Consider the following 12,989-nt stretch of genomic DNA (forward strand, 5'->3'; position numbering starts at 1 on the left):
TCTCCAAGGAGGTGCAAAGTCAGCCACTGCCTGAGGCTACCCTGCAGGAGCTACAGAGGGATCTCCAGATTCTTCCTCTATGTTTGGGGTTTGGAGGTGCCCAGATGAGGCGCAGCTGTGAAGCAATGCAGGCTGATGCGAGCCTTAGGCCTTTTTTGAAGCTCTGGGGTTCTCTGACCCAGCTGCAGTTTGACAGGTTTTTAGGCGGAGAAAGGCCAGGCCATTGGTATGAAAAAGCCTCTGTGCACAGCTTGGGTGGGGTTGTAAATTGGGTGGGGCAGGATCTCAGGGAATCACCAGGGCAGAGCAAACAGCAATGGTTGCCCGTCGGCCCGCTCCGGATAGGTCCCTGGGTCTCTGTGTCCTGTGGCCCCGTGCAGGAACAATGACCGGTGCAAGCACCTCTGTGAGAAAGCCGCCCTCACGTTCTGGCCCAATGCCAGACAGTCTAGTTTCTCTCTGTATGAGTCTGAGTTCAGAGCAGTCGGGAGCTTATCTCCCTCCCGATTGACAAAGACAACAGCGATTGACAAAGACAACACCTGCAGACCAAAGGAGCCCCTTTCGCGCACACCTCTGTACCTCCGCTCTTCCACACCTCTGCACCTCCTACCAGACTCAATGTGCTTTTCTCTTTCCTTCTAGTTGTAGAATTTCCACTCAGCCAGCCTTCCCACAGTTCTGGATGATATTCGTTAATGTGGTTGTGCGCGGCAGCAAGTTCAGGTGTATACCTATGCCGCCATCTTGGTTGTCTCTGCTTAAGCATGTTTTAAATTACTATATGTAAAGAGGTCAGCTATCTTCAGTAGGGATATACATCAAAGATGAGTATGCACTGGGTAAAATAGCAGTATTGAATAAAATGGAAAGAGGTCCTAGGAAGAAAGTTATTATCTCTTAAAGAAAGATACAACAGAAGCAATTACAATAAATAAATAAAACTGTTAATATATATGATAAAGGGACAAGGAGGACAGATCATTAAGTTCTACATAGGGCCCTAGCTGGTTTGGCTCAGTGGATAGCGTGTCAGCCTGCAGACCAAAGGGTCCCAGCTTCAATTCTGGTCAAGGGCACGTTCTTTGGTTGCAGGCTTCTCCCGGGCCCGGGCCCTGGTCAGGGCATGTGCAGGAGTCAACCAATCAGTATGTTTCTCTCTGTCTTTCCCTCTCTCTATCACTTTCTCTAAAGATCAATGGAAAAACATCCTTAGGTGAATATTAACAAAAACAAAAAAGTTCCACATAGTCCACATAGTCCACTGTGTGTCAGACAAACTGATAAGGATAAAACCAATAATGAATTAAGTGAATACTACAAGTTTAGTTTGGAAGATTAGTTCCTTTCTATTACATTACTAACAGGAACAGTTTCATATATCTTATCTGGTTTATAGAAATCATTCTAAATTTTTCATTTTTCACAGTTATTTCCTCCGTTACTAATTCCCAAAAAGGAAGATTAAAACTCTTTAATTGGAGCATATATTATTAACAGTCTTTATTGTCTATTTGCTCCATAGGGATATGTGTATAAAATTTAAGATTGTAGCTTTTTATTTTGAATACCAGAGGCCTGATGAACGAAATCCGTGCAAGGGACTTGGCCCCCGCCGCTGCAGCAGCTGCCTCTGCCTCGCCCCCTGCCACCATGGCTTCGTCTGGAAGGTCGTCCGGAAGGACGTCCAGTCTAATTAGCATATTATGCTTTTCTTATTATAGACTAGAGGCCCAGTGCACGGGGGTGGGGGTTGTCCCTCAGCCCAGCCTGCACTCTCTCCAATCTGGGACCCCTCAAGGGATATCATCCCTCTCACAATCCAGGACTGCTGGCTCCCAACCGCTTACCTGCCTGCCTGCCTGATTGCCCCTAACCACTCCCCTGCCAGCCTGATCGATGCCTAACTGCTCCCCTGCTGGCCCGATTGCCCCTACCTGCCCTCCTCTGCGGCCTGGTCACCCCTAACTGTCCTCCCCTGCAGGCCTGGTTGCCCCTAACTGCCCTGCCCTGCCGGCCCGGTCACCCCTAACTGCCCTCCCTGCCCACCTGGTCGCCCCTAACTGCCCTCCCCTGCAGGTAAGGTCACCCCTAACTGCCCTCCCCATCAGGTCTGGTCGCCCAAAACTGCTCTCCCCTGCAGGTCTGGTTGCCCCTAATTGCCCTCCCTTGCAGGCCTGGTTTCCCCTAACTGCCCTCCTCTGCCGGCCCGGTCACCCCTAACTGCCCTCCCCTGCTGGCCTGATCGCCCACAACTGCCCTCCCTTTCAGGCCTGGTCCCTCCCAACTGCCCTCCCCTGCCAGCCTGATCACCCACAACTTCCCTTTCCTACCTGCCATCTTGTGTTCACATGGGGGTGGCCATCTTGTATGTTGGAGTGATGGTCAATTTGCATATTACTCTTTTATTAGATAGGATATTTTTATTGATTTCAGAGAGGAAGGGAGAGGGAGAGAGAAATAGGAACATCAATGATGAATCATTGATCAGCTGTCTACTGCTCGCCCCACACTGGGGATAGAGGCCGCAACCTAGGCATGTGCCCTGACTAGGAATTGAACTGTGACCTCCTAGTTCATAGGTTAACACTCAATCACTGAGCCACGATGGCTGGGCAAGATTGTAGCTTTTTAAATATCTTTGGGTAGAAGTTTATTAAGGTTGCCCTTGTTTGTAATGGTGAAATAGGATTATAAACAGTTACTTTAGTAATTATTATTTCTTTTATTATAAGAAAGATCATTAACTTTACTAAATGGAATACTTATATATCTAGGTTATATAATGGAATTAAAATCAGTTGATATTTGTATATACTCGTATCCTATATCTTTGTAATTTTTATTCTGGCATCATATCTGAGATTGGGTTAGTCACACTTCTGCCTGAGGTGGAATTGGCATTTTTTTCCAATATCAGAATGAGCTTTTTTTTGTTAATCCTCACCCAAGGATATATTTTTCCCATTGATTTTTAGAGATAGTGGAAGGGAGGGGGAGAGACAGAGAGAGAAACATCTATGAGAGAGAGACACATCAATTGGTTGCCTCCTGCACACACCCCAACTGGGGTCAAGGTGAGACCCTGCAACCGAGGTAAGTGCCCTTGATCAGAATCAAAACCATGACCTCTCAGTCTGTGGGTCAATGTTCTAACCATTGAGCAAACCGGCTAGGGCCAGAATTAGCTTTTAGATGGGATGAGGATATATCATTGGAGAGAGGGTAAGGTGAATACATGTGGGGAAACAAACAAATATGTGAAATGAGAAGGGGCCAATATTCTTAGAAGCCCCAGGTAGGGTTTTAGAAATCCACTGTAGTTCTAGATTGTAATGAACTCCACGGAATCCAGTTTCTTTGGTGTAAACAATTGTAGAGAAAATCTGTTGTGTTTTCTAATATATAATATTATATTATATATAAAACAAAGCCAAGTTCATTCCAGGAATTCTCTGGGAAATTCAGACAGTTATGTGGAAGATATATAAGAAAATCCCAAATGCAAAAGAGATCGAAGTAGAACCAAGTTCAGATATTATTACTGAAGCATTCATGGCTTTAGCCCCTAGTTGAAGCATATATTATTAGCAGTCTTCATTGTGTATTTGCTTCATAAGGATATGTGTATAAAAGTTAAGATTGTAGCTTTTTAATTATCGTTGGGCAGAAATAATAATAATCAAACTTCACTTGTTTGTTCAAGTTTTATAGAGCTGGATGTTCTTTGAAATAAATACAGTAAAATTATGACTGGGTTAACAGCATTTAACATGCTAGTGTGATTTTTGTACTCTTCTTTCTTTTCCTTGGCACTGGCTTCAGTTCTATAAGATACTTCCATTCAGGTTTTCAGTATCAGACCTTAGGAAGACAGGATAGATAGCATTTTTATTGAAACGTGGTCATTCTTGCCCGGATGTGGTAGATCAGTTATTGAGCATCAAACTATGAACCAGAAGATCAGAGTTCGATTCCCGGTCAGAGCACTATGCCCTTGTTGCAGACTCCATCATCAGTGTGGGAGGCAGCTGATGAGTGATTCTCATCATTGATGTTTCTATCTCTCTCTGTCTTTTCCTTACTCTATGAAATAAATAGGAATATATTTTTTTTAAAAAAAGAAAAGTGGTCATCTTAAATACATTTTATGTACAAATGTGCAGTCTGGATTTATTGTTTAACTGCCTGGCCTCAAACATCATTGTTATTTTGCTTTTCAAATATTTACATGTGTTTCTTACAGTGACTTACTAAAGGAACTTAAAAAGAAGGATGTGGAGATTTTATTATTTTTACTAAATTTCTTTTCTTTTTGGCTACTCTCTGTTGAATTGTAGAATTAGCTCAGTATCACCCAACACCTCCTTTGAGCCCAGAATTGCCTGGTAGTTGCCAGAAGGAGTTCAAAGAGAACAAAGAGCCCTCTCCAAAGGCAAAGCGCAAGCGAAGTGTGAAGATCAGCAGCCTGGCTTTGGAATCTATGCATTGGCAAAATGACTCTGTCCAGATCATAGAAAGTGCCAGTGATTTAAAGAGCATGGATGAATTTCTTCTGAAAAAGGTATACTTTGAATGCTGAGTTAGGCTCCTGAGCAGCTTTGACTATGGAATACTTGTATATATCAGGATATGGTCCCTAGAGATCAAGGTGACATATGCTTTATTAAATTAGATGGTCTTTCCTTTTCAAAAAAGGTGTAAATAATATAATATACATTAGTCGGTCTGGGTAAACAGAATTTTACTTTAACTGTCATGTTATATATTCCGTATGTGAAGATGAGGCTTGTTATTGCATACCATACTTGAAGTTGTTTTTCTGGTAGAACTATAGAATCATAAATGTTAGAAAGGACATTAGAAAATCATCTAGCAATAATAAAACTTTGGCTGTTTAGTCGTGCTTTTACCTATAATAGAGTGGTTTGCACTTTCAGGACAGTCATATGTGTTCACTATTTCATTTACCTCTTTTCAATTACTTGATTCAGTACAAAAACTCTTTCTGTGGTCCCCAGATGAATGACCTAGATAATGAAGACAGCAAGAAAGACACACTAGTGGATGTTGTATTTAAAAAAGCCCTGAAAGAATTCCGGCAGAATATCTTCAGCTTTTATTCATCTGCATTGGCGGTAATTAGTATATATTTTGTAGCTCGACATACAAAAAATTTGTCAATACTGTAGAAGATAATACAGAGGCCATGTTCAACTAGAGATTTCTTTGGTTCCTTGTTTTTGTTTTAGGTATAGCTAGGGAAAAGCATACTGACTGTTCTCAGATTAGTAGATTCCTCGAATTTCCTTAAGTAGTTTTCTTTTTCTCCCTCCTGGGTATATTTTCATCTTCCTAAGATATTGAATTTAAATATTCTAGATATTACCCAGGGACTCTACTATTTTGACTTTTCATAATCCTTTAGTTCTAGCTTCTAATTCTTATATGTGTGGAATTATTATACAGTTTTTTCCAGTAGTTTTGTTCACTGATTTCTACCTATCAGTTTATATCACTTTCAGATTTACTTTATGCTTTCATATGATATTGGTTGTGTTTTAGAAAATTTATATTATAATGCCAGACTATAGGAGAAATTCCCAGGACTTTTTCAAATTACATTCTTTAAACTGTTTAGTATTTTGCTAAAATTTAGCAGGTTTTACTCAGCAGATATTTCACAGTATAGTAGGAATTTACATCTATAAGTACCACATGACCTCCTGGGCATGCCCATTAGAAAGTTTATCAGGTTCCTAATTTTTATTCTGAATATTAACCCAATGCAAATTGAATCAATCTTCTATATGAAAGAATTTCTTCCTAAAAACCTTAAATTTCTTCTTTTATTGCTTATTAGATAGATGATGGGAAAAGCATACGGTATAAAGACCTCTATGCACTATTTGAGCAGATTCTGGAAAAGACCATGAGACTTGAGCAGCGAGATTGGAGAGAATCTCCAGTCAGAGTTTGGGTCAACACTTTTAAAGTGTTTTTAGATGAATATATGAATGAATTCAAGACTTTGGATTGTATACCCCCAAAGGTAAATATGGTATATTTTGATTTCTTAAAAGATTCAGTTATTAACTCTGCTTAAGAGTCTGTTTGAGACATCTGGTATTTGAGAAAAATATTACAGTGAAATGTCAACTTAGCATTACTTGAGATTTAACAAACTCCATTATGTCTTACAAGTTCATCAGACCATATTTTCTAAATATGTCATTTAATACATTAATTAATACATTCTTCACTGAGATAAAATATAATGTGCCCTCAAGATTATACCTTCAGCTTTGATAGAGGTCATTACATGAATTTTCTTTTGTAAAATAGTGGTTGAAGGTATGAGTCACTGTATCATCTAGTGACCTTTACATGAGGATCCACAAATTATATTTCTCCAAATATTGCTTTGTTTCCCCATAGGAGTAATCTCATTTTTCAGTTTCAACAGTAACTGTTGAATTAGGTTTTGGTGTTTGGTGTTTAATTCTTGCTTCAGCCCTGTTAAATAACTATTATGAAATCCATTTTACAGAGGAGTAGCAGGCTTAGAAAAAGTTATCAATGTGTTTCCTTTTAGTATCCCAGCTTAAATAATTAGCTGGGATACTGAATTATTAGGTATTAATATTATCTAATTATTAGGTATTAGGAATATTATTAATCCTTTTTGTTATGTTACATTTTATTTTCAGTTATTCTGGTTATATGTTTTTAGATTTACAAACTACCTTAAATCATTTTTGAAGTAGTCAGATACAAATAAATCCTTAGAAGTTCTTCTGTTCTAGATCTAGGTTAAGGTGTTTGTTATGCAGAAGATTTTTACTAGGCTTATACAGTGTTTGTTTATAATTTTAAAAGGTTAGGCTTCAATTGTTCTATACTATGGTTATCAGGAAATGTCATATGTAAAAGAACTTTTTTGTGTTCCACAAAGTTTTTTATATTTAGCTCTGGGATAGAGAGTTTTCTAGAGCCAAAATAGGGAAAATGCAATCTTTGTCATTAGTAATCATTTAATTAATGAGTAAAATAAAATCATTTAAATTAATATGGTGTGGTCTCTAGACAGAACTGAGGTTTAAAAAGAAAATAATTTCTAAAGTATCCTTTCATTCTGTTGTTTTTATGAATATTGTTTTAGCAAACTTCAAATTTTATCACATTTGCTTACTCTATTACCTTTTGAGCAAAAATCTTAGCATTTGCAAAGAAGTAAGAAAGTATGTTGGTCTTTGTTATATCACAGTTTTTATATTTATTTCCCACCAGGTGCCAAAAACAGAAAGAAAGAAAAGAAGGAAAAAAGAAACTGATTTAGTAAGTCATAGTCTTTTATGTTATAAAAAAGGTAATTTTTAGACCAGCAGTCTGAAGCATATCATACCATATTTATGTGGCTATGTTTAAGGAATAAGTTTATCAGTTGCCTATAATGTAATCATTTTTGGCTTTAAAATATTTGGAATGACATGTGGCTTTGTCTTTTGTGATTTGACTTGTTATCAGTGGTGGCTCCCTAAAATGGCTGGCTGACTTCAAACCTACTAAACTGTGTGATAATAAATGGGTATTGTTTTAAGCTGCTAAGTTTATGGTAATTTGTTACAGTAGCAATAGAAAACATATAATAGCTGTGCATAGAAATCTGTTTTACAGCTGTCTAATATTCCTTGCCGGACCTTTGGGTTATTTCTAGTCTTCTGCTGTTACAAACAGTAATGGCACAGTCAGTAACTCTGTGTGTGTGTGTGTGTGTAAGTGTGTAAGTGAGTGGGGGGATATTCTTAGAATTGGAATTACTGGGTCAAAATGCATCTGTTATTTTTATAAATATTGCTTTGTTTCCCCATAGGAGTAATCTCATTTTTCAGTTTCAACAGTAATATCTGAATATGGGTTGTTAAATTTTTAGATTTTTTTGCCAATTTGATAGACAAGGAATATTATATCTCCTTATAGTTTTAATTTTATTTTATCTTATTATCAACTAGAGGCCTGGTGCAAGAAATTTGTACACTCTGAGGGGAGGGGGGCTGGGGGTCCCTCAGCCTGGCCTGCGCCCTCTCGCAGTCCAGGAACCCTCGGGGGATGTCCGACTGACGACTTAGGCCCAAGCCATCAATCGGACATTTTTAGCACTGCTGTGGAGGTGGGAGAGGCTCCCGCCACCGCCACTGTGCTCGCCAGCCATGAGCCCAGCTTCTGACTGAGTGGCGCTTCCCCCCTGTGGGAGCGCACTGACCACCAGGGGGCAGCACCTGCATTGCGTGGGATTGGGCTGAAACTGGCTCTCCAACATCCGCTGAGGGGTCCCAGATTGTGAGAGGGTGCAGGCCAGGTCGAGGAACCCCACAGGTGCATGATCAGGGCCAGGGAGGGACGCAGGAGGTTGGCCAGCCGGGGCGGGACTGTGGGAGGGCTCCAGGGCGTGTCCGGCCCATCTCGCTTAGTCCTGATCAGCTGGACCCCAGCAGCAAGCTAACCTACCAGTCGGAGTATCTGCCCCCTGGTGGTCAGTGCACATCATAGCAACTGGTCAACTATCTGCCCCCTGGTGGTCAGTGCATGTCATAGTGAGCAGTTTAGCAGCCTTAGCATATCATTAGCATATTACGCTTTGATTGGTTGAATGGATGACTGGACACTTAGCATATTAGGCTTATATTATATAGGATAGGATGAGTTTATCTCTTTTTATGCTTAAGTACCATTTGCATTTTTCCTCATGTCCTGTATGTTTATGTTCAATCCCCATTTTTCTATTGGGGTTTTGGTCTTTTCTTTCTCAATTTCTAGGAATTTCATATATGAAGCAGATTACCTTTTGTCTGTGATATAAGTTGCAAATATGTTTTCCCATTTTGTCAGTTGTTTTTTGACCTGTCTTTTGATGTTACTTGCTGTATAGATTTTTACTTTTACAAAATTAGACTTACCAATCTTTTCTTTCATAGGCTCTGAATTTAGAGTCTCAATTAAACTTTCCCCTACTTAAAGGTTAAAAAGAAATTCTAAATTTTTATCTTCTAACATTTTAATGGTCACATTATTTTGCATTTAAATTCTTAGTGGAGTTTATCCTGATGGATAGTATGAGATACAAATATAATTTTACATCTTATCAAATCTAATATCATTTATTTAAAAGTCCATCTTTTTGAGATGTCACCCTTTTTATGTTCTAAATTCCCCTTTATGCATTGATCTTTCTTATTCTGTTCCATTAGTTGATCTGAATATTCATGAGTTAATTTCACGTTATGTTAATTATTAAATTTTTCTTATGTGTGATAGTTGGCAGGGCTAAATTCTCCTTAATTAATTTTCTCTTCTAGAACTTTTCTGGCTATTCCTTCTTGTTTTTCCATATGAACTTTGAATTTACTTGTCTAGTTTGTTCAGGCAAAAATATATTAGTTTTTTTTTTTTTTGCTTCCCTTATAAGTTAATATAGAACTGACATCTTTATAATTTTGAATCTTTTCACGTCTGTTTTTGTATTCTTTAGGAAGGGTTTTAAAGTTTTTCATATATAGGTTTTTATTATTTCATGTTACATCTATTTCTGGGTATTTTATCTCAGCAGAGAGAATCACTGTAGTTCATAGTATGGTGTATATCCTTCTATACTTTTTCTGTACTTATATAAACTCTTTAATCTGGTGGTTCTCAAAGTAATTTTCAGGTAAAACTGCTGACAACTTAGCTCAAATCAGGGGTTTCTGGGACACTTTCAGGGATTTTGCAAGATCAAAACTATTTTCATAATAATAATAATAACATTATTTTTCTTCTTCACTGAGTTAACAATCATAGGTAAAACTGCTGACAACTCAGCTCAAATCAGGTCAGTTGCTCCAAATGGGAATGGGAAGAATTCAATAGCTGCAAATAATGGTTGTCTCAAAAAAATAAAATCTCTTGTACAATTTAACTGTAAACTGATATAGCCTTTAAAAAACTGTGACAAATACTTATAACAAAATTTATAATTTTAAAGTATACAGCTTAATGTGGTTTAATAATAGTCATGCACTGCATAAGGACATTTCATTCAATCATGAACTGCATATTCAATGGTGGTCCCATCTATATATATAAAGAGCCAGGGTCCCTAATGTCCAAAATGACCGAAGGGACGACCAGTCGCCTCCCCCCAGCCCATAGGGGACTGGTGAGCTGCGGCAGGCGGTAAACAGCAAGCGGCTCGCGCTGGGCCAGGCCCTACCCTCCCCCCACCGGCAGTGCAGCAGGGCCTGTGCCAGGCAGAGGCAGGAGAGGCACATCCCGCACCCTACCAGGTTCTCAGACCCCCGTGCCAGCATCAAGGCCACAGATGCCAGCGCTTTGTTATCTGCCACAACTCCGCGGCCCTGGCGCTGCCCTGGCAGAAGTTTTGCGTGCCTCACCTATCCGGCCCAGGGCCATTTTCTCCATCTACTCTTGCCACCTGCTGCCCGCCCGCCGCTCAGACACCCAAGCCAGGGACTGGCTGCGGGGCGCTCTCAGACGCTCCTTTCCGCCCCCAAGCGTCCGGCAGCCTCTGAGCCCTGGGAGGGTGGGTCTGGGCTAGGGATCCACAGCCCCTCCTCTGCAATGTTCCACCCAGCAGTGGGGGAGGGGGCAGCCTCCCTCCTTTCCAGCTCTGTCACAGTGCAGAGGCTGGGGCGCATCTCTGCCCCCAACACCCTCTGAAACCCTGGGAAGTAGTGCCCGCCAGCCCAGCCTCAGGCTCTCCACCCTCAGGAGCCTGCACCTGGCTAGCCAGTGGCTGTTGCTCCCCTCAGCCATCAGCCCGCCGGCATGCGAGGAGAGGAAAGGAGAGCTGAGCAAATGGCCTGTTGTGAACAACTACTGTGTGCCGAGCACTATGCTAGATGCTTTTGCATAAATGCCTCGACTTAATCTAAAATATGCCCCAGGGAAGAAAATCTTTTCTGTTGCTCATAATCCTCACCCAAGGATATTTTCCCACTGATTTTTAGAGAGAGTGGAAGGGAGGGGGAGAGACACAGAGAAACACTGATATGAGAGAGACACATTGACTGGTTGCCCCGCATGCACCCTGACCAGAGCCAGGGATCCAGCCTGCAACTGAGGTATATGCCCTTGACCTGAATCGAAGCCAGTTAAGGGCAGGGAGGAAAATTTTAGTGCAAATGAGGAACCTGTGGCTCAGAGATTAAGGGTGATAAATGAAAGAATGCCAATACCATTCATACCTTAAAAAAAAACACAACAAGTTTCTCAAGAGGATACAAATAAAAAGAGGAAGAATATGTTTTCCGTCTCCAAGGATGAAACAAACCTTCATTAAGGGCAGGGTAGACAAACTACGACTTTCAGGCCAAAACTGGCCCACCACTTGTTTTGACACAGTTTGCTTGAAAACAGCCATGCTCAATGTCTGTAGCTGCTTTCAGGCTACAAGGGCAGAGTCAACAGCTGTCACAAAAACCATGTGGCACAAAAAGCCTTAAATACTTTCTCTCTAGCACTTTACAGAAAAAGTCAGCTGATCTCTGATCAAGTGCAAAAATTTATCCAGCAACTTCTATGCTGTATACTAAGCTTCAGCTAATATGTTGCCATAAACAGGAACTTCATGAAACAAATTTAAATTTTATTTTTATTTTTCTTGTTAATCCTCACCTGAAGATAAATTATCCACTGCTTTTCAGAGAGAGTGAAAGGGAGGGGTGTAGAGAGAGAAACATCAATGTGAGAGAAACACATCAACTGGTTGCCTCCCGCACATGCCCGCAGGGAGGGGGCAGTGCTGGGGCCCATGCTGTGTCACAGATCAATGTGAACTATAGTAAACTTAAAAGCAACGGACTTGTCATACATATATCCCTACTGCAGAAATTAATAAAAATAAATATTTAGCAAATACATTTGTCAAAATTATTTAAATGAACTTAAAAACTTTAATATCCTAAAAAATAACATTACCTTTGGATTGTGCCTAACAGTCGTCTCTCCACATGGAAACTCTAATCTGCGGTGCCACTGATTTGTGGTTATAGCTTTTTTATATTCGACCTACAATAATAAAAACAACATACATCCATTAATACAAATCTATATCACATTGAGAAAAAGTGGAAGAAAATTATAACTATGATGGTTGAAGCAGGTGCTGTGGGAGCAAAGGGACCAAAAAAAATGGTTATGTCCAACAGCCATCTAACGCCACACATGGTGTGCGATTTAGTCATTGTTAGAACCGAATTTAGTACTGGTGTGCCCCATTTTAAGCAGACCCCCCAAATAGACTTACCATATTGATAATTCACTTTACTACAGAAAGAATGCACAAAGATTCTTGAAATAAGCAGAATATTTTGCATCTCATAGTATGAAACGTTTAAACATCATTAAAAATAATCTGAGTAAAGGTAGTTGATATTAGCAAAATCTAATATACCCAATTCAAAATGTCATTCAGAAATGCATCTACTATGGAAAATCAAAGTATGGGATCTAGGGTTTGGAAAAAGCAACTTTACTCTGCTCTACCTGCTCATCATCTCAGGCTTATGCTTTACACAATAGTTCCAATAAAGAGATGGAGCAGAAGGAAAAGTAATGCCTCATGGCACTGAAATTTATCAGTTTCCTCAACAAATATTTATAAAAGTTGTATTAACTTTGTGCCTGTATTATAGAAACACAATACAGCTCTGTCCCTATCTTCAAAGGGCTTAAAGCAGTGGTTCTCAACCTTCTGGCCCTTTAAATACAGTTCCTCATGTTGTGACCCAACCATAAAATTATTTTCGTTGCTACTTCATAACTGTAATGTTGCTACTGTTATGAATCATAATGTAAATATCTGATATGCAGGATGGTCTTAGGCGACCCCTGTGAAAGGGTCGTTCGACCACCAAAGGGGTCGCAGCCCACAGGTTGAGAACTGCTGCACTAGAACAATAATTAAAAGGAGCAAATAAATATAATGAATG

At 39.9% G+C, this 12,989-nt stretch overlaps 1 protein-coding gene across 10 annotated transcripts in view; it reads left to right on the top strand.

The window, feature by feature from the left end:
- MYO9A (myosin IXA) overlaps window positions 1–12,989 on the top strand; it is a 423,504-nt gene that overhangs the window by 355,047 nt on the left and 55,468 nt on the right. For all 10 annotated transcript variants that reach the window (XM_014530413.1, XM_014530418.1, XM_014530420.1 and 7 more), the window contains 4 exons: window positions 4,341–4,564; window positions 5,022–5,138; window positions 5,864–6,052; window positions 7,291–7,338. In XM_014530413.1, coding sequence (XP_014385899.1) covers window positions 4,341–4,564; window positions 5,022–5,138; window positions 5,864–6,052; window positions 7,291–7,338 — 578 coding nt within the window. The remainder of the gene's footprint in view (window positions 1–4,340; window positions 4,565–5,021; window positions 5,139–5,863; window positions 6,053–7,290; window positions 7,339–12,989) is intronic.

This window comes from Myotis brandtii, unplaced genomic scaffold, assembly GCF_000412655.1.
Source record: "Myotis brandtii unplaced genomic scaffold, ASM41265v1 scaffold74, whole genome shotgun sequence".
Lineage (NCBI taxonomy): Eukaryota > Metazoa > Chordata > Mammalia > Chiroptera > Vespertilionidae > Myotis > Myotis brandtii.